The 21,985-nt window shown below is 51.3% G+C and overlaps 1 protein-coding gene and 1 non-coding gene across 4 annotated transcripts in view; one reads left to right on the top strand and one right to left on the bottom strand.

Annotated features, from left to right (window-relative positions):
- Positions 1-21,985, top strand: part of PDE8A (phosphodiesterase 8A) — a 412,152-nt gene that overhangs the window by 8,636 nt on the left and 381,531 nt on the right. For 2 of the 3 annotated variants that reach the window (XM_059678007.1, XM_059678009.1), the window contains exon 1: positions 17,733-18,551. The exons of the other annotated variant lie outside the window; for it this stretch is intronic. In XM_059678007.1, coding sequence (XP_059533990.1) covers positions 18,351-18,551 — 201 coding nt within the window. In that variant the 5' untranslated portion in view covers positions 17,733-18,350. Of the gene's footprint in view, positions 1-17,732; positions 18,552-21,985 lie in introns of those variants that run through there. 3 annotated transcript variants of the gene reach the window in all.
- On the bottom strand, positions 8,386-8,492 carry LOC132223218 (U6 spliceosomal RNA). Its single transcript, XR_009450450.1, has one exon. It is a non-coding gene; the product is annotated as a U6 spliceosomal RNA (small nuclear RNA).

Genomic DNA, 21,985 nt, shown 5'->3' with positions numbered 1-21,985 from the left:
ATTGCCCTAGCCAGTTTGGCTCAGTGGATAGAGCGTTGGCCTGTGGACTGAAGGGTCCCATGTTTGATTCCGGCCAAAGGCACGTGCCTGGGATGCGGGCTCCATCCCCAGTAGGGGACGTGCAGGAGGCAGCCGATCAATGATTCTTTCTCATCATTGATGTTTCTATCTCTCTCTCCCTCTTCCTTCCTCTCTGAAATCAATAAAAAAATATAGAAAAAAAGAGAATAACCTATTATATTATATCCAGAGGAGGGGTCAAATTGTAAGTAACATCACAACCACAGACATACTATAGACTCATGCTTGTGACTCACAAACTACATGTTGATACCACATCTCAGTTACAGGTCTTTATAATTAGACATTTCTGGTAATAGGGCAGAGGTAAATATTGGCCTTTTTTGGTTCAATATTGTTTCTTTAAGGGAATATATTAAATACACTCTAGAAATATAAAAATGCATGCTTAGGATAAACTTAGCAATTTAGCAAAATCGCATTATTTTACAATTAATTTGAATCCTTTTTATTAACATATCAAGATCCAATTTCTGTTCATTAAAATTTTTCTTCTTAAAAAATACAGTAAGTCAGCATATTGTTGAGTGATTTTCAGTAAGAAACTCATTGGGGGAGGTTTTTCTATTCCTAAAGCATAGAGTAAACACCAGTTCATCAGCACATACTTGGGAGAGTGGTAATTAATTGCATTTTCAGATTAATTATTAAGCAGTGTATTCCCTACACTGTAGTGATCCCACATGTGTTCCCTGAAGCAAGTTGTGTACTCTTTAGAGAAATCTGGTGTTTAATGGGCACATTCCAGCACCGGGCCTGGAATCGATGCAGCAGGGACGGGTAGGTGACCCCACGGGGCCTCACATGGCAAAGAGGATGAGGAAGGCAACCATCAAACAGAAGAGACCCAGGGCAAAGCCCAGAATGGCATAGGAGAAGAGCTGCTGCTTGAGGGACTGGTTCCTGGCATAGCCAATGATCAAACTGCCAAACACGGTTCCAATTCTGGCCCCTGAACCAGCCACACCCACTGTGGCAGCCCCAGCACCAGTAAACTTGGCCGCTGTGTCAATGTCCCCGGAGACAACACTGGCTTGGAACTCCCGTCTGGCCGCCTGGAGTGGGGAGCTGCTGTCGGAAGGCTGTTCCCATGGGTCTCTGGCCTGCTCGGGAAGCAGGCAGGCACAGGCCTGATTAGACCCCGGGTGCAGCAGCGGATGAGAGCGGAGGGATGAGCAGTGCCCCGGTGGTCTGCGTCTTTCCCGTCTCCCAGCTTTAGCTCTAGGTTTCAGAGCTCAGCTCCCCCACCCACTCATGAGTATTAAATAAAAAAATAGTTCATGGTCAAATAAATTTGGGAAATGCTGGCTCAGACGAAGTTCTGCAGAATTCTTTCGTGCAGGATTGGTCCTAAAACTGAATTTTCAAAAACACACTGTGGCTCCCCAAATCATTCCCCAAACTTGCAACATTCCCCAAACTTGTTTTGATTATGGAGCCCTTCTATCGAGGTGTGTCTTAGAGGCAGGCCGCACATTAGAACAGGAGTATTCAAAGTACAAGAAATACACTTAACAGTAAAGCTCAATAAACACAGTATGCTCCTTAATGATTCCAAAGGTACTTTAGGATCTTGTAATACAGTAGGCTGGGTCATCTTTATGAACTTTATTTAAATACTAGAGGCCTGGTGCACAAAAATTTGTGCACTCGGTGGGGAGGGGGCGGGGGTCCCTCCGCCCGGCCCGTGCCCTCTCGCAGTCTGGGACCCCTCAGGAGATAACGACCTGCTGGCTTAGGCCTGCTCCCGGGTGGCAGAGGGCAGGCCCAATCCCTAGGTGCAGCCCCTGGTCGGGCTCAGAGCAGGGCCGATTGGGGAGTTGGGGCGCCGCCCCCTGTCATGCACAGAGCAGGGCGGATCGGGAGGTTGCGATGCTACCCTCAGTCACACTCAGAGTAGGGCCGGTTGGGGGGTTGGGGCACCACCCCCTGTCACACTCAAGGCAGGGTCAATGGAGAGGTTGTGGCGCCACCCCCTGTCACGCACAGAGCAGGGCCCATCAGGGGGGTTTGGGCTCCATACCCTGTCATGCACAGAGCAGGGCCCATCAGGGGGGTTGGGGCTCCGTACCCTGTCATGCACAGAGCAGTGTCGATCAGGGGGTTGGGGAGCTCCCCCCTGTCACGCACAGAGCAGAGCCCATCAGGGGGTTGAGGAGCTCCCCCCTGTCACTCACAGAGTAGGGCTGATAGGGGAGTTGGGGCACCGCCCTCTGTCACAACAGAGCAGGGCGGATCAGAGGGTTGGGGCGCCGCCACTGTCACACTCAGGGCAGGGCCGATGGGGGGGTTATAGCTCTACCCCGTCACACACAGAGCAGGGCCGATCAGGGGGTTGGGGCGCCCCACCCTGTCACACACAGAGCCGCAGGGCTATCAGGGGGTTTGGGCGCTGTCCCCTGTCACGCTGATCCCCGTGCTGGGAGGCCTCGCAGCTCTGCTGATCCCAGTGCTGTGAGGCATATTACCCTTTTACTGTATAGGATAGAGGCCTGGTGCATGGGTGGGGGCCGGCTGGTTTGCCCTGAAGGGTGTCCTGGATCAGGGTGGGGGTCCCCACTGGGGTGCCTGGCCAGCCTGGATAAGTGGATGATGGCTGTTTGCAGCTGGTCACACCCCCTTCAGGGTGGGGGTCCCCACTGGGGTGCCTGGCCAGTCTGGGTAAGGGGCTGAGGGCTGTTTTCAGGCTGGCGGGTGACTGAAGCTCCCAACCGCTCCTTTTTTCTTTTTTTTTTATTCTGGGCCAGCTTAGCTCTGAGGCTTGGCTCCAGCTCTTAGGCCTCCGTTGCTGAAAGCAGGTATCTGGTTTGTTTGGGTTCTATAATCGAAAAACTGTTTCAACTCCAGCTCTGAGATCCCGGCTGGCTTAAAGCAGGTTTCTGGGGTTTTGTTTAGCTTCTATATTTGTAACAATGTTTCAAACTGCAAGCTCAGAGGCCAGCAGCAGCAGGCGAGGAACCTTGGCTCCCTCTGTCACTGAAGCAAGCAAGCCTCATGTTCACTTCAAGCTGCCTGGCTGCCAGCCGCCATCTTGGCTGGCAGTTAATTTGCATATTGCCCTGATTAGCCAATGGGAAGAGTAGCAGAGTGACACCAATTTGCATGTTTCTCTTTTATTAGTGTAGATAACTAAAAGTACTCTGACTGGTGATTCATTTCGGGAGTTACTGCCTGTGTGGTTACCAATGATTAATGCTGTGTTCAGTTTTGTTTTGTTTTCAATTGGGGTGAGCGTTAACTGTAACATTTCAGTGTCTTCTGTCAGTTTTGGGATTTCCTCTGTTTGCCCTTTCCTTAGCTAGGACTTGAGTGGCCCTGAAAAGAGCTGAGTGTGTGGGGCAGGGTGTCAGAGGGGACCCTATATGCTCACCCTCCCTCCCTTTTAGCAAACACCCAAAGAACTGCCCTGATTGATGCCCTCCCCACCCTGTGTCGCTAGCCAGCTCTGTGGAGTGGCAGTCACGTCTGTTTCGTTCACTGCTGTACCCCACAAGCTCCCACAGGTCTTCACAGCCATTTGTTGAAGTGGAGACTTGTGTGCACCAGGCTGTAGAAGTGGGCAATCCACCCAGCCCATAAAAAAGGAGAAATAGAAACCAGCGTGGAGGCTGTAGAACTTGGGTTTGATTTTGAGGAAATCTCGGGTTATTTGGACCCAGGGAGCAATCTGTTTTCACCTTGGTGAGCAGAGTGGATTTCCCTGTAAAGATGGAAGGGTTAGTGTAGTTCAGTGATGGTGAACCTATGACACGCGTGTCAGAGGTGACACGCGAACTCACTTTTTTTGGTTGATTTTTCTTTGTTAAATGGCATTTAAATATATAAAGTAAATATCAAAAATATAAATCTTTGTTTTACTATGGTTGCAAAGATCAAAAAATTTCTATATGTGACAGGGCACCAGAGTTAAGTTAGGGTTTTTCAAAATGCTGACACGCCGAGCTCTAAAGGTTCGCCATCACTGGTCTAGGGTCACCTTCGTCCAATCCCGGACTCCCCTTCAACCCAGAAAAGTGTAGGTAAGTGGGACAATGAAATAATTTCTTTCTTTTTTAGTCCTCACCTGAGGATATTTTTCTATTGATTTTTAGAGAGAGTGGAAGAGAGAGAGAAAAACGGAGAGAAACATCGATGTAAGAGAAACACATCGATTGGTTGCCTTTTACACGCGCCCCGACCAGGGCCTGGGCCAGGGTGGAGCCTGCAACTGAGGTACGTGCCCTTGACCGGAATCGAACCCAAGACCTCTTGGTCCACAGGCCGATGCTCTATCCACTGAGCAAAACTGGCCAGGGCAGCAATGCATCATTTATCAGAAATGAGAGCCATTTAGCACTGATCTCCTTCCTTGTGTAGAGGGAGAGAAGGCAGCAGAGTGGAGGGCCCCGCTCTGCCACACACCTATGGTGCGACTGTGGACAATTCCTCTCTGGCCCAGAGTCAGTTTTCTTCTTTGAAAAGAGACGTTGAGTCACAAAATACTAGAGCTATAAAGGGCAGGTGGCCTCAAATGTAAGGTAGAATGCTCTTGGCTGCAGATAACAGAAGATCTAACTAAACAGAGCTCAGCCCGGCCGGCGTGGCTCAGTGGTTGAGCATCGACCTATGGACCAGGAGGTCACGGTTCGATTCCCTGTCAGGGCACATGCCCAGGTTGTGGGCTCGATCCCCAGTGCGGGGCGTGCAGGAGGCAGCCGATCCCTGATTCTCTCTCCTCATTGATGTTCCTCTCTCTCCCTCTCCCTTCCTCTCTGAAAGAAAAAGAAATATATTTAAAAAAAAACAAAAAGAGCTTAAACAACAGAGTATTTGCCATGTAACAAGGAGTTCAGCTGTTGGGTGGTGCCGGGGTGGGTTCATTCATCAGCTCTGTGGTTACACTCGAGGCAACAATGGTGCGGGTTCATCTTCCCGCTGGGCACCCTCACTGCTTGCGGTGGTCTGGACTTGAACACACAACACCCCCGAGGTGCACCTGTGTCACCCAGCGATCAGGACGCTGCGTGCACACTCCAGGAGCCCACACGCCTCATCGCTGAGCTGCTGGAGGTGCTGCCTTCCAGCCCACCCATGAAACTGCTGCCAACAGCCCCCAGGGATGCTGCCAGAGCCATACTGGCGTTTCCCTTCCTGCAGCCTCTAGTCTCTAAGGTGCCTCCCTGCCTGACCCTTTAGGAACCAGCTGGTCAGAGCAGCGGGTGGAAGGGGATGGACGTAGGCCCCAACAGGTCTCACAAGATGAAGATTAACAGCACGGATTTCAGAATCAGAGAGGCCTGGGTTATGTCCTTACTCCCTGACCTTGGGCCGGTCACCTTTGTGTGAGATTTAGTTACCTCACCTGTCAGATAGGAGCGCTAACCCACCTATCTCGGAGTATTGTTGGGAAGGCTCAAAAGGAAGTTATTAGATAGCCCTGGCTGGTGTGGCGCCATTGGTTGGGCATCGTCCCGGGCACCGGGAGGTCGCTGGTTTGATTCCCGGTCAGGGCACATGCCCGGGTTTCGGGCTCCATCCCCGGTGGGAGGTGTGCAGGAGGCAGGCAATTGATGTTTCATGCTTACAGCAATGTTCTCTCTCTCTCTCTCTCTCTCTCTCTCTCTCTCTCTCTCTCTCTCCATCTCCCTTCCTCTCTCTCTAAAAACAAATAAAAAATCTTTTTATTTTTAAAAAGATAATTATTATAAGGAGCTTTTAGCACAGTGGCCAGCATCTTAGAAGGGGCTCAATTCCTGCACATCCACCCTTCTCCCTGTCACTCGAGAGCCTTTGTTTTCTGCACTTTCTCTTACATCTGCCTGAACATTCTGTCCTATATTTCTTATCTCATTGCTTCTGACTCATTCTCCTAGTTCAGCCAGGACAGCTTTGGTTGCAAGAAACCGAAAACTAGAACCAAAGAGGCTTAAGCAAAAGGAAGTTATTTGTTATTAAAGCTGAAGTGTTCAAACATAGTCTTGCTTCAGGTGTGGCTTGCTCCGGGCTCAGCCAGTGCCATCAACACTCATTAACTAACTCCGCCGGCGTGGCTCAGTGGTTGAGCGTCGACCTATGAACCAGGAGGTCACGGTTAGATTCCCAGTCAGGGCACATGCCCGGGTTGAGGGCTCCATCTCCAGCAGGGGACGTGCAGGAGGCAGCCGATCCATGATTCTCTCTCATCATGGATGTTTCGATCTCTGTCTTCCTCTCCCTTCCTCTCTGAAATCAATAAAAATCTATAAAAATATCTTTTTAAAAAAATCACTCATTAACTCTGGGCCGATTCACGTGCCCATCTCTCAGTCAATGTCTGTGGCCAGGGAAGGGGCGCAGGCTAAAACGGAAGGGGCACAGTTCCGCCCAGATCTTCTGAGCTGATGGGAGGGGTGTCTGTGTTTCCCCAGAGGAAGGGCTGGTGTGGTTATAAGAAGGATGAACGAGTGCTGGACATGACAAGCAGCGGTGGACGCAGGTTTTAGGTCAGGACCGAACTGCCTGGCACTCACTCTCTTCTGTCCAAGATGAAGTCATTTCCTCCCGACATGCTCGGTGCTCCTTGTACGTCACCGCACTCATCAGCCTGTAATTATACACTCGTCTCCCGCCCCACATTCTGGGCTCCTGGGGCTATTTCTGTCATCATCATCTCTTCACGGCCCGGCCCAGCGCCTGCACATACTACACACTCAATAGAGTCTGACATGAAGGGATGACTCGGGGGCCCTGGGTATGACCTGGCCCAGCCTGCTACCCTGACTTTTCCAGCCGCACAGCCACTTAGGTCAGAATTCACCACCCCACCCCCCCAACGTCTTCTCCCCCTGCAAGCAGGCTTGGGGACACTTACACAGGACGCACTCCCCAGAGAAGAAAACGAGAAGGAGAATTTCCCCAGGGGCGGCCTAGGACCCAGAATGTGGGGCAGAAATGTCGTGATGAATGAGGAGAGGGGGGCGGGGGTGGGGTGACAGGGCTTTGGCTTAAGCGCTTTAAGAGGAGTGATTCATGACCGCTGCGGCCGGCAGTTAAAACGCCCCGCCTGCTTTCGGTAACCAGGGTGCCACTCGCATTTGGCACCACATCGGTCCTGGGAATGAAGCAGCCCTCAGTGGGGCTGGTGTGTATCATGTTTCGCTTGCTGCTTCGCAGGCCCCAGTGGAGTTTGGCTCCTCGGTTTCCCGTATGACACTCCTTATGGCCAAAGCGTCTTTTCGTGTGAAAGCTGATTTTCATTTATTTCCGATAAAAGCTCTTTCTAACCATTTCCTTTTGAGCCTTCACAACAATACTCCTATTTGACAGAGGAGTAGACTAAGTCTCACACAAAGGCGCCTGGCCCAAGGTCATAGAGCAGTGGTTCTCAACCTCCTGGCCCTTTAAATACAGTTCCTCATGTTGTGACCCAACCATAACATTATTGTCGTGGCTACTTCATCACTGTCATGTTGCTACTGAGATGAATCGTCATGTCAATATCTGATATGCAGGATGGTCTTAGGCGACCCCTGTGAAAGGGGCATTCGACCGTCAAAGGGGTCGCGACCCACAGGTTGAGAACCGCTGGCATAGAGTAAGGACACAAACCCAGGCCTCCCTGACTCTGCATGTAACTCATTTGCACGGTAGAGAGGAGCTGGGCGTTGGTGGGAGAGAGGGCACAGTTTGCAACCTGGTTCTGCGTTCTGTGTGATGTCGGGCAAGTTGCTTAACCTCTCTGAGCCTCCACTTCCTCTCCAGGAAAGTGGGGACGATAATGCCAACCTCACAGGGCTTTAGGAGGAGTCAGAAGGGGATGCTTCTGTGTAGCGGGAGCTCCGGGTTTCGGCTAAACTTTGGAAGGAGTCGGAAGAGAGGAGTGTGCTGTGTGGGGGAGGAGCATGGGGACGCCCCAGGGCTCTGTTCTCTCTCAGCTCTGCCCAGAGGTGGGCGTGAGTCGGAGCCCCCAAGAGAAAGTCTATGTACAGAAGCTGGAAGGACTCCTTGCCCAGACATTAACCCTGTAAGACAAACAGCTTGGCTTCGGGGCCTGGAGACAATGTAGAATATATGTGTGTGTGCATGTGTGTGTGTGTGTGTGTGTGTGTGTGTGTGTGTGTGTGATGAAGGATGTGTAGGGCAAGCATGTCAAACTCAAAGGCTCACACAGGCCAAATAAACAAGGCTTATAAGTGTATATGGCCACAAAAAAATAAAAGCTTCAATTTTCATAGAAACGTAGGTTTATTTTGATAGAGACATGCTGAATGCAAAGGGGCTGAAATAAATGAGTCGTCGTTAACATAAAATAATAGAACATTTTATTATTATTATTATTTTTTGTTTAAAAATATGGAACGCTTCACGAATTTGCGTGTCATCCTTGCTCAGGGGCCATGCTAATCTTCTCTGTATCGTTCCAATTTTAGTTTATGTGCTGCCGAAGCGAGCACAATAATAGAACACTTTAATAAAAATTAATATTTTTCTTGAACATTAACTTACCAGACATTGAATAACTGCACAAATTCATAAGCGTAACGCACATAAACCTATTTTTCTTGTTCTCCGAAAGCAAAATATTTCCTGTGGCGCACACCAAACAAGTCAGTGCAAGACTAATGACGTGGAAATCGGCTGCTGAAATATTCACTGCTAGTATTAGTGGAGAGAAATGGTGCACCTGTAAGGGAAATGAATGCAACACGATTATATTAATCAGTCATTAGGGAATGGTGCAGTTTGTTATTAATAACTAGGGGCCCAGTGCACGAATTTGTGCACCTTGGAAGGAACTGTGGGCCGCAAGGCTGTGGTAGGCACAGGGGCGGGTCTCGCCCATCCTCCGCGCCCCCTCAGTGGAGAGAGCAGGTGCAAGTGCTGGACAGACTGCGGCACGCAGGACCAAAGAATTTTCAGTTACCACCAGAGGCTCTCCCCAGTGACAGTGACTGGTGCCTGGCCTTGGTCGGGCACCCCTGCTCACCTGCTCCACCATCCCGCCATGACCAACGGCCACCATGTTCCGCACATGCCCCCTGGTGGTCAGCGCACATCATAGCGACCGGTTGTTCGGCTGTTTGGTTGTTCTGCCGTTCGGTCTATTTGCATATTAGCCTTTTATTATACAGTGGGGCCTTGACTTACGAGTGTCCCGACTAACAAGCTTTTTGAGATACCAGCTGTCTCTGGGCCAATTTTTTGCATTGAGTTGATAGAGTAATTTGAGTTAACGAGCTCGGTCTCGGAATGAATTAAACTCGTAAGTCAAGGCCCCACTGTATAGGATTGTGTATAACAGGATATTGTAAAGATTACGTTAAGGAAATTTTATTAAAACGTTTTTTACATACCGTCATATTGGCTGGGCTGCAAAAATGTTCGTTGTGGACTGCATGCAGTCCATGGGCGCGAGTTTGACATGCTTGCTGTAAAACATAAAAATATAAAAACATAGGTTTATTTCGATAGAGACATGCTGAACACAAAGGGCTGAAATAAGCCCCAAAATTTGGCTTCAGGGCCTGGAGACAATGTAGGAAGGATATCATGTGTGTGCATGTGTGTGCGTGTGCATGTGTGTGTGCATGTGCGTGTGTGCGTGTGTGCGTGTGCATGTGCGTGTGCACGTGTGCATGTGTGTGTGTGTGTGTGTGTGTGTGTGTGTGTGATGAAGGATGCATAGGGTGACCAATCAGCCTGGTTTGCCTGGAATTGAAGACTTTTAGGGTAAAACCGGGAGAGTCTTGGGCAGACAGAGACACGGTTGGCCACCCTGTAAGTGCATCTTTTCCCACTGGGGCCTGGAGCCCAGAGGAGCTCCTGCGTCCTGAGGACACCAGGGCCCCAGCTTTCACGGCCCCAGGAGTCAGGGCCAGGGGCCGAGCCACAGGTCCACAGAGGGTGACCTCACTTCCTCGCCTCACACCCACCTTCAGACACTCCCACAAGTGATGGGGTGAAGCTCTGCAGGAGGCTGAAGGCTTGTCGTGGAAGAGGGGGGAAGAGCCAGCAGAATGTGGGTTATGGCTGCCACGAGGACCCCGGGCAAGGCCTGGGGAGACTTGCCTTCCATATAAGGGCCCACCCAGCGCCTGGCACTCAGGGCCACTCTTGTCATTGGATTTCCTAACTGGTCATGGGTAGTCCACAGCAATACTTTTTTTTATTTTAACTTTGAATCTGAACACATTAAAGAAATATTTCATCTTAAAAACTAGGGAGTTGATGTAAAGCAGTGGTTCTCAACCTTCCTAATGCTGCGACCCTTTCATACAGTTCCTCATGTTGTGGTGACCCCCAACCATAAAATTATTTTCGTTGCTACTTCATAACTGTCATTTAGCTACTGTTAGGAATCATAATGTAAATATCTGATAGGCAGGATGTATTTTCATTGTTACAAATTGAACATAATTAAAGCATAGTGTTTAATCACAAAAACAATATGTAATGATATATGTGTTTTCCGATGGTCTTATGCGACCCCTGTGAAAGGGTCGTTCGAGCCCCAAAGGGGTCGCGACCCACAGGTTGAGAAACGCTGATTTAAAGCATCTTGGACACAATGCTATGTTACCTGATACATTTTATCTCCAGTTCCATTCAGAACCTCTAGACCAGCGGTTCCCAACGTGGGGCACATGCCCCTCAGGGGGGCAACTTGATGTTTAAGGGGGGCAATTCGAGAATGAGTTATTAAGAGTGAATTTTTTTTGCATTTCTTATGGTTCTAGGGGCCTCATAGACAGCCTATAAATATATATTGTGACATATTGATGTATTTCAGGTCTCTATTATGTTTTGAAACTTTATTTGCTATTTTTTCATCTCACTTCACATTATTATTTTTTGTAACAGTTTCTTAGTGATTTCTTCCTCAGTGCTCCACTCTCCTTTCCTTCTTTTATTTTTCTCTCTCATGGATGCCATGTTCTTTGGAAGCTTGTTTAGACCAAGTTCATGGCCTTTGAGGCTTCCTCCACGTGAATAGGAGTTCGTTTTTTGAATAATAAGAATGATATGGGGGGAAGGCGGCATCAGGATGTTAGAGATGCTTAGGTGGGGTGTGGCCACAGAAAGGTTGGGAACCACTGATCTAGGCAATGCTAGAACAGCCAGGACAGGGCTGCCCTACGTCTTACCTCTGATTCCCTTAGTTATGTCTGTCAAGTGCTCCTTGGTCGTGGGGAACTCCTTAGAAGTGGCCCTGCTCAATCCCAGCCCCTGGGTTGTAGTGCTTCTGGATTACAGCTCTTAGCTGGAAATAAAATGCTTCCTTGTATTAAAGAAGCACCCTTCTATTTTTTTTTAATATTTCTTGTTTGTTTTCTATTTAATTTATATTTTTCTTTTATTTTTTATTGATTTCAGAGAGGAACGGAGAGGGAGAGAGAGAACTAGAAACACCAATGATGAGAGAGAATCATTGATCGGCTGCCTCCTGCACACCCCACACTGGGGATCAAGCCGGCATGTAGGGTATGTGCCCTGACCGGGAATCGAAACCGCGACCTCCTGGTTCATAGGTGGACACTCAACCACCAAGCCATGCCGGCCGGGCGAAGCACCCTTCTATTTCTAAAAGAGTCTCTCTAAGGGATTGGGTTTTATTAAAGCCCTGCATCCGCCCTGGTTCCAAGAACACCTCCGTGTTTTCATCTGCAAAATTGGGGCAGGGGTGGAGGAGTGGAGGATCACAGTACCCGCTTCAGGGACCGTTATGGGGAACAGGCGAGCTCACACCCGTGAAGTGGGCAGCAGAGACCCCCACAGTCAGGCGGGGCGGTGTCATCGCTGCCACCTCCGAGCCGTCCTGACACCCTGCTCTCGTCCTCCAGACCAGGAGACCCCGTGTTGCTCCCCTGCTCCCCCTGCTCAAGGAGGGGTGGCCGGCAGTGCCCCTGGCCCCCCCAGACGCCAGATGCTCTTTTCCGGTGTCAATTGGCTGAAAGCCACAGGTTGAGCGGTCCGGTCCGAGGGAAGGGCCGAGAGCTGCAGGGGCTCGGGGTCCTGGCCCTGCCCCACCCAGCGGGGTGACCTCAGCGCTTGGTGGGGAGGGGAGCAGCCTGAGGTTACAGGAGTTAATAAGGTCGTTTTGAGGAAGGGAGTCCTCACTGGGTTGTCAATCCCAGGCTCCAGGTGAACCACAAGTACCCAGGTCTGGAGCCAAATAGAGGAGAGAAATGCAGGGTCGAGGTCACAGGGGCTTGCTGACTCCGCCGCCGTTCTGGCCTCTAGGGGGCGCTGCTCTCTCCTTACAGTTCTGGCCTCAGGGGGATCACCCAGTCCCTTCCGCATCAGCGAAAGACTGGGATAGACAAGCCCACTTCACTAAAGGCTTGTGAGCACCAGGAGAAATAAAGATAAGGAGGGCCAGCCCTAGCTGGTTTGGCTCAGTGGATAGAGCATCGGCCTGTGGAATGAAAGGTCCTGGGTACTATTTCCAGTCAGGGCATGTGCCCAGGTTGTGAACTCCATCCCCAGTAGGGGGTGTGCGGGAGGCAACCAATCCATGATTCTCTCTCATCATTGATGTTTCTCTCTCTCTCTCTCCCTTCCTCTCTGAAATCAATAAAAAAATTTTTTTTTTAAATGTTGAGTCCTAGCCAGTTTGGCTCAGTGGATAGAGCATCAGCCTGCAAACTGAAGGGTCCAGGGTTCCATTCGGGTCAAGGGCACATGCCCATGTTCCGGGCGAAATCCCCAGCAGGGGGCGTGCAGGAGGCAGCTGATCAATGATTCTTATTGATGTGTCTCTCCCTCTTCCTGTCCCAACGCAGTACAAATATATTTTTTTAAATGTTGAAAGACTAATAAGTCTGCAGACTTATCCCTTTTCTAAAAGCTAAATAAAGAAAAGATAAGGAGGCCCATGAATATGGAAATGATCAACAGAGGCTTTGCATCTGGGGCTGGTTAGATGCCTCTCATCCAGGGGCAGAGGGGGTGCCCAGGGAGTTCGTCTCAGTCCCTCAGCCAGGCTCGCTATGCTTTCATTTCCTCTCATCCCTCCTGGAGCAGGGGTGGGGGAGGGTGGGGTGGGGTTGGGGTGGGAGTACACACCTTTAGACAAAGCAATTCAACTTTTAGGAGTCTACCCTATAGAAAAAGGTGTAATCAAGGATGTTGACTGCAGGCCTGTTTGCGATATTGCAATAGTTGTGTGTGTGTGTGTGTGTGTGTGTGTGTGTGTGTGTGTGTGTGTGTGTGTGTGTGATATGTTTAACATAGACATAGTTCTGGAAGCATATGGCCCAAACAATAGTTACCTCCATAGAAGGAAGGGAGTGGGGGTGGAAGGGAAACTTTCCTTTGCTTCTGCTCACTTTATATATTTCTCCTTAGATTTTTTTTTACTATTTCCAGCACATACTCATGTGTAGATTATAAAATTTAAATTTATATATAATGTATATATATAAATATAAAATTATAAATGTGTAATTTAAAAACAACACATCTGCCCTAGCCAGCTTGGCTCAGTAGATGGAGTGTCGGCCTGCGAACCAAAGGGTCCCGGGTTCAATTCTAATGAAGGGCACGTACCTCGGTTGCAGGCTCCTCCCCAGCCCAGGCCCTGGTTGGGGCTCATTCAGGAGGCAACCAATCAATGTGTTTCTCTCACATTGGTGTTTCTCTCTATCTTTCCCTCTCTCTTCCACTCTCTCTAAAAATCAATGGAGAAATATCCTCCGGTGAGGATTTAAAATCAATCAATCAATAACATAAAAACAACACATCTTACAAAGTTTTGAATGAACAGGATGAAGCCTAATTCCAGACGTTGGTAGGGTAATTGATCCTCATGACAGTTGGGGAACCGCCTGGTGCACACCTCAGTGAAGAGAGCATCGGCCTACAGACTGAAGGGTCCCAGGTTTGATTCTGGTCAAGGGCATATGCCTGGGTTGTGGGCTCGATCCCCAGCAGGGGGCGTGCAGGAGGCAGCCAATCAATGATTCTCATTATTGATGTTTCTGTCTCTCTTCCCCTCTCTCTTCCTCTCTGAAATCAATAAAAATATACGGGGGGCGGGGGGAGGGGAGGTGGGAAACAAGGACCAGCTTAGGTGGAAGAGGTGTAGAATCCGACAAGGCTTTGATTTTAGATGCACAAAGCTGTGTGGTACCATGCATTTTCATGTCTCTGGTAAACTGGCGAGGAGGGCTTCCAGGGCTGAGGAGTCCCCTGGGAATGGACTGGGCAGTGGGGTGGGGGGCTGGCACAGGCTGGCATCTGTTCCTTTGTTTGGCTCCTTTCCCAGCCCCACTGACCTCAGACTGAGTCCTAGGAATAAGAACTGCAAGCCCACATTCAACTGTGACTCTGAGCCATGTGGGGGTCAAGCCGTTCAGTTTGGGGGTCCCCATAACCAAGGGGAATGGACTGGCGGAGTGGGGGTATGTTCTGTGTGCCACAGAGCTTCGAGGTGCCCACATGGCTGGCATAAAGGGGGTTCCCCCCCTCCAGCAGGACTGGCGCCAATGAACTCCTGAGACACCGCCAAGTGGTGGGATTCTGCACGGGGGCCTGAGAGTCTTGGTGAGCTGGTGGGTGGCATATGAGTTAATCAGTGAACACTCTTTTAATATTTATTTATTTACTGATTTCAGAGAGGAAAGGAGAGGAAGAGAGAAACATCAACAATGAGAGAGAATCATTGATTGGCTGCCTCCTGCACGCCCCCTACTGGGGATCAAGCCCGAAATCCGGGCATGTGCCCTGACCGGGAATCAAATAGTGACCTCCTGGTTCATAGGTGGACGCTCACCACTGAACCACGCCGGCCAGGCCACTGTGAACTCTTTTGTGTCCATTGTTGCTGAGACCCTGGGGCTGGTTTCACATGGTAGAGAAATATTCAGGGACCTCAGGGTGCAGGTTACGGCCAGGCCAGGGAAGGGGGGTGGGGTGGGGTGGAGTGGAATTGATGTCAAGGGGTTGAAGCTGCGATGGGGGCCTGTGACTTCTGCAGTGTCCCAGGCTGGGTTCCTGAGTGTGAAAAAGTGTGCGTGGGAGGGATGGCTCTCTGTGGCTCCGGAAGCTGGCAACTGACGTCTACCTTTCCTGTCTGCTCCTGTGTCCTCCTTAGCCTTAGGTCTCTACGTCCCGGGCCCCAAGTTGCCCGTTTCAATGGGGAGGAGTAGAAAATTGGGGGCCAGGGGCACAGTCTTTGATCGCTAACCCCTGGATTTCCAAATCAGTCAATGCTGCTATCCAGCAGTTCTCTGGGCACAGAGAGAGGGTAACTGACCAGCTTGGGAAGGACAGTGAGGTGGGGGCGGGGAAAAGCACCCTCACTGCCCACATGAGCTCAGGCTCAAGGATTTCCAAGGGGAGCCAGGGCCCTGTGAGGGGAGGGCCCAGAGGCTGCAGCCTGGAGCCCCAGGGGAGGCAAGGTCAGTGGAAATGATCAAGGCCAGACGGGGATGGGAGGGGAGGGCAGAGGGCGCACGGTCTACTGCCATGCACTCTGGTGGTTCAAAGCGTTTTCTTCCTGAATTCCCCTTTATTTTTATTTATTTATTTTTTTTAAGTCCTCACCCAAGGATATTTTTCCGTTGGTTTTTAGAGAGAGTGGGAGAGAGAGAGGGAAAGACAGAGAAATATCGATGTGTCGATTGGTTGCCTCCTGCAGGAGCCCAGACCAGGGTACAGGGCTGGGGAGGAGCCTGCAACCAAGGTGCGTGCCCTTGACTGGAATCGAACCCGGGACCCTTTGGTCCACAGGTCGACATTCTATCCACTAGGGCAATTCCTCTTTATTTAAGAGTCCAGATTCTGCCTGGAAAAATTACCTTCTAAAACCTGCCCAGAGCCCTTGCCGGTTTGGCTCAGGGTGTCAGCCTGCGGACTCAAGAGTCATGTGTTGATTCTGGTCAAGGGCACATGCCTGGGTTGCGGGCTCGATCCCTCGTAGGCGGGGTGCAGGAGGCAGTGGATCGACGATTTTCTCTCATCATTGATGTTTCTCTCTGTCTCTCCCTCTCTGAAATCGATAAAGATATATTTTTTAAAAATAAAATATAATAAAACCTGCCCAGAACAAAGGTGGAAAACACCCTACAAAGTAGGTAGAATAACCGGTGATAGCAAAAATCCTCTCCTGAATTTTTCCAGACCTCTTCCGTGATCGGCTGCTACTTTGATAAGGCCCAGAGGCATAAACATGGCTATTGATCAAAGTGCTTAAGCCTGATAATGGATGGAGTCAGGGCGCTGGTGGTTCCGGCCCAGCTCAGCTGGTAATGAACGTGAATAGCACAGGCTGCTCTTGGGTTTCCGGCCCTCCTGCTGTGCCACTGTCCGGGAACCACTGCTGTTGGGGAACCGCCTGGTGCACACCTCGCACCTCAGCTGGAAGACTGAGGCTCGAGGGGCCCTGGGCTGCGTACCTTAGGGGTCCCCGGAGCCTGAGCCACCACCGGAGCCCCAGCCCCTGACTGTGCAGCAGTCCCAGCGCTGCAGCAGGGACGCTAGCCCTGAGCAGCCTCCGGGTCCAGGGCTACCTTAGGAAAGGCCAGGACTGTGGGGATGGGGGGTGGGTGGGAGGGGGTTAGGTCAGGGGTCTTTGTGAACCCACAGTCACAGGGAGGGCAGGGGCGGGGGTGGGTCCGAGGTGGGCCGCTCTGGGATGCCACCCCATGGACACTCAGGGTTGCGGGGGCCCCCCAGGCACAGGTTCGGTGACTTGCCCAAGGTCACACGGCAAGCTGGCCAAGGGGTGCATGAGGGTACAGTCTGGAGTCTTCACAGGTCTCTCCCTGCACAGCAGAGGCCTGGCTCTGCTCCCACAAGCAGGAAGCCCTTGGAGCAGCGGTTCTCAACCTGTGGGTCGCGACCCCTTTGGGGTCGAACGACCCTTTCACAGGGGTCCCCTAAGACCACCGGAAAACATCTATAATTACATATTGTTTTTGTGATGAATCACTATGCTTTCATGATGTCCCATTTGTAACAATGAAATTGGGGGTCACCACGACATGAGGAACTGTATTAAAGGGTCGCGGCGTTAGGAAGGTTGAGAACCGCTGCCTTGGAGCCTCCAGCGCCTGGACGGACCAGTCAGTCCATCGGTTAAAACGCGAGGAAGAGGGAGTGGGTGGGGGAGTGGCCTGGCGCTAACGCAGCTTCTTAGCAGCGCAGCCTCCCGGTGGCAGGTGCAGCCTGGCGCGGTGCTCCAGGACTTGGCTTGAGGGGTCGTGGGGCACCCTCGTGGCCCTCTCTTCGCCCCCCCCTTACCCCCGCAAACGGGGGTCCTTGCAGGGCCTCTCTGGCTCAGAGGTCGTGGCCCGATTGAGGTCATGCAGCTGCGAAGGGGCAGAGCTGGCATCTGAACCCCTGATGGTCTGTGTGCCAGACCCCCAACATCCGAGTTCCGCGTGAGGGAAGGCTTATGGGTGGAGGAGGCGCCAAGAATGGGGGAGCCCTGGGAGTTCCTCCCACCCCACTTTCCAGGACAGACCGGGCTCAGGCTTCTCTTGGGTCCGGGCGAGGGGAGCATGGGAGGGGGCAGCTTCGTAAAATTCAAAGGAACAAGATGGAGTCTCCCGGTGGCCATCGGGGTTTCGGGGGCTCGAGGTCACCGCCCCCCGCGCCGCTGATGTCCTGGGTCGAGTCCCTGCCTTGCTCCCCGCAGCGCCCGCAGCCGCCCCTGCCCCTCGGGCCGCGCATGCGCAGTGCGGCGCGCGGGAGGCGGCGGCGGCGCCCCAGGTGCTGCGCCCAGACGCCGGCCCCGGAGGCTGCCGCTCGGCGCGGGGCGTGGCGCCGCCTCCAAACCCGCGGAGCCCGAGCCGGAGCCCGCAGGTCCCGGGGGCGCGCCGTGTCTGCGGTTCTCGACGGCGCGGGCCGGGCCGCCTGGATCCGCGCTCCCTGCCTCTCCGCGGGCGGCCGCCCGACGGGCTCCCCTCAGCCCGGGCCTCAGGGCGGGCGCGGCGAGGCCGCCGGGGCGCTTCTTTCGGGGGTCGGAGCCGCGAGGTGTCGGGCGCCGCGGGCTCCCGGCGGGGAGAGCGCGAATCTCCTCCCCGGCGTTTCCCGGAAGCGCGGCGGGCGAGTGGGCGATGTGAGGGCGGCCGGGCGCCTGGGGAGGGCATGTTCGGCGGGGCGTCCGCGGCGCCCCCGCCCCAGCGCCCCCTCCGCGCCGCCTCGTGATAAAAGCGGCGGCCGCGCTTCCTGACGTGAGACCCGCGCTCCGGCCGTCCGCCCGCCCGCCCGCCCGCGCGGCGATGACACGGCGCTGGCGGTGGCCGCGAGGCGCCGGGCGGGCCGTTGGCTGACCGTTTGCTGACCGGAGAGCGGCCGCCGCCAGCATGGGCTGCGCTTCGAGCATGTGCAGTTCCGGGACCCAGACCGTGTACCCGGGCGCCCGGGAGGCCGAGGACGCGCAGGACCCCGCGGCGCTGCTGCCCCCGCCGGGCGGGCCGGGCGCCCTGCTCCCTCTGGAGCCCGAAGCCTTGGCCACCACCAGCGGCGCCCTCCCCGCGGACCTCCCCCAGCATCGCGACTGTAAGGTAAGGGCGCCGGGCGGGCGGGAGCTCTCCCTCCGGGCCGGGCGGGGTCGCCCCCGGGCCGCGGTGCCCAGGCCGGGCTCCGGGTGACGGACGGACGCCCGCAGCCCGTCCCGCCGGGCAGCGACCGGGCCCCGGGCCCTGATGAAGGGTGTTGTGGGGTGAGGACGCGTCCGGGCCGTGGCGGCGGTTTCGGGGAGGCACCAGCCATCCGGAGCCTGGGGTCCTCTGTGAATTGTCGAAGGCGCTGGAGGCCGTTCCCTCCCCCCCCCCCCCAGAAGGACGGGGATCCCCGGAGCCGGGTCGGGGTGAACTTGGTTCCCGGTGGAGGGAAGGGGGCGTCGCGGGGCCCGCGCGCTGCGTGGGGACCATCCCCTGCGGCGGGTGCATTTGAGGTTCACGTCTCTCCGCAGACGTGTGTGCAGTGCACGGATTTACAGAACCCGACCAGGAACGCCGGCTTTGAAACAGTCATCAGAACAAAGTTAATTTTTTTTAATTAAGCAGTCTGACTGGTGGAACACATCTGTGACTTTCTTGTCTTTTTTTTTTTTTTTTTTAATAATTGAACGTCTTCTCCAAAGTGTATTGCCTCGGCTATGTTTTCTCAAAGTTTCTGGGCCTTAATCTTTGCTATTTTTTTTTTTTTTAAGAATGATCATCTTTTCTTTTTTTAAAAGGGGAAATAAAATAAAGTTCAGTAGGGCACACAGCAGCAGTTTTCCAGGGCTCTGACTTGAACTGTTACAGCTGGAACGTATGCGTTGTTGATGTTTTACTAAAGGAGGGAAGGCAGATTGGTGCGAATGGTCACAGGTGGTTGAAGAGCAGCATCCCTCTCCCCGCAGCTGCTCAGAGTCGAGTCGTTTGCAAACTTAACCTGCTTTTCTGTGCAAATTTAACCTGCTTTTCTGTGCAAACTTAACCTGCTTTTCTGTGCAAACTTAACCTGCTTTTCTGTGCAAACTTAACCTGCTTTTCTGTGCAAACTTAACCTGCTTTTCTGTGCAAACTTAACCTGCTTTTCTTTTCAACTGAGGACTGCGAGACCTCCCGAGCTTGAGGGCTGTAGCTGGGTTAGCTTTCTGCATCAGTAGTCATATTTTTTTTTTCTATAGCAGGTGGAAGTGATTTTCCCCATCCCTCCCTGTATATCACGTGAGAACTCATTTTCCTTGTTCTCATTATCCGAAGGTGCGCACTCTCTGGGTAGATTCTTCAAAGACACACACACCAGCAGTGGTTTTAGACTGTTGACCCAAGCTGCTCCGCATATCCGCATAATGCTTATCCATTAAGCCTACCTAACTGGCTTTTTTTTTTTTTTTTTAAAGCATTACAACAAGTGACGTTGAATCTGGAAACTTTTAACAGCTTTCAAGTTTTTTTGGCCCGAGTCTAATCTCGGTTTGTCTTGCATTCACTGATATTAAGCTTTTAGGCCGTGACAGTAGCCTTTTTAGCGAGAGGCCTTTCTGTCTTCGTGGCCCTTTTGTGGCGGTGTGGCTGTCTGAAATGCCCCTGGTGTCTTATAAGCCTCTCCAGTGCAGCATCTTACTCTAAGCCTGTTATCCACCGTGCCCGATGTTCCCTGAGTTTCCAAGAGTCTTAGATTTTCTGTCCTGCTGTCAGACCATCGTCTTGATTTGGGTCCCACAAAAGTACATTTGCCATGACAGTGCTTAATCCCGTGGCATGCGTGTAGTAGGTGTTAAAGAAATGTTGACCGAGTTTGTATGTGTGTTTTTTTATTGGTAACTGAATGTTGAAACATTTTCAGTCACTGGAATTTGATTCTGTAAAACCTCCAACATAGGCTTTAAGACTATATTATATTGCCCAAGCCAGTTTGGCTCAGTGGATAGAGCGTTGGCCTGTGGACTGAAGGGTCCCATGTTCGATTCCGGCCATGCCTGGGTTGTGGGCTCCATCCCCAGTAGGAGACGTGCAGGAGGCAGCCGATCAATGACTCTCTCTCATCATTGATGTTTCTATCTCTCCCTCTTCCTTCCTCTCTGAAATCAATAAATATAGAAAAAAAAGAAAAAAATATTATTATATCCAGACGAGGGGTCACATTGTAAGTAACAATATCACAACCACAGACATACTATAGTCTCATGCTTGTGACTCACGAACTGTACATGTTGATACCACATCTCAGTTCTAGGTCTTTATAATTAGACATTTCTGGTAATAGGGCAGAGGTAAATATTGGCCTTTTTTTGTTCAATATTGTTTCTTTAAGGGAATATATTAAATACACTCTGGAAATATAAAAATGCATGCTTAGAGAGGATAAACTGCCAGCAATTTAGCAAAATCGCATTATTTTACAATTAATTTGAATCCTTTTTATTAACATATCAAGATCCAATTTCTGTTCATTAAAATTTTTCTTCTTAAAAAATACAGTAAGTCAGCATATTGTTGAGTGATTTTCAGTAAGAAACTCATTGGGGGAAGTTTTTATATTCCTAAAGCATAGAGTAAACACCAGTTCATCAGCACATGCTTGGGAGAGTGGTAATTAATTGCATTTTCAGATTAATTATTAAGCAGTGTATTCCCTACACTGTAGTGATCCCACATGTGTTCCCTGAAGCAAGTTGTGTACTCTTAATAAGTATTAAATTAAAAAAATGGTTCATGGTCAAATAAATTTGGGAAATACTGGCTCAGACTAAGTTCTGCAGAATTCTTTCATGCAGGATTGGTCATAAAACTGAATTTTCAAAAACACACTGTGGCTCCCCAAATCATTCCCCAAACTTGCAACATTCCCCAAACTTGTTTTGATTATGGAGCCCTTCTATCGAGGTGTATCTTAGAGGCAGACCGCACATTAGAACATGAGTATTCAAAGTACAAGAAATACACTTAACAGTAAAGCTCAATAAATACAGTATGCTCCTTAATGATTCCAAAGGTACTTTAGGATCTTGTAATACAGTAGGCTGGGTCATCTTTATGAACTTTATTTAAATATAACTAAAAGTACTCTGTGACTGTTGATTCATTTCGGGAGTTACAGCCTGTGTGGTTACCGATGATGAATGCTGTGTTCAGTTTTGTTTTCAATTGGGGTGAGCGTTAACTGTAACATTTCAGTGTCTTCTGTCAGTTTTGGGATTTCCTCTGTTTGCCCTTTCCTTAGCTAGGACTTGAGTGGCCCTGAAAAGAGCTGAGTGTGTGGGGCAGGGTGTCAGAGGGGACCCTATATGCTCACCCTCCCTCCCTTTTAGCAAACACCCAAAGCACTGCCCTGATTGATGCCCTCCCCACCCTGTGTCGCTAGCCAGCTCTGTGGAGTGGCAGTCACGTCTGTTTCGTTCACTGCTGTACCCCACAAGCTCCCACAGGTCTTCACGGCCATTTGTTGAAGTGGAGACTTGTGTGCACCAGGCTGTAGAAGTGGGCAATCCACCCAGCCCATA

This window comes from Myotis daubentonii, chromosome 21 (assembly GCF_963259705.1).
Source record: "Myotis daubentonii chromosome 21, mMyoDau2.1, whole genome shotgun sequence".
NCBI lineage: Eukaryota > Metazoa > Chordata > Mammalia > Chiroptera > Vespertilionidae > Myotis > Myotis daubentonii.
This window is presented reverse-complemented; position numbering and strand designations above follow the sequence as displayed.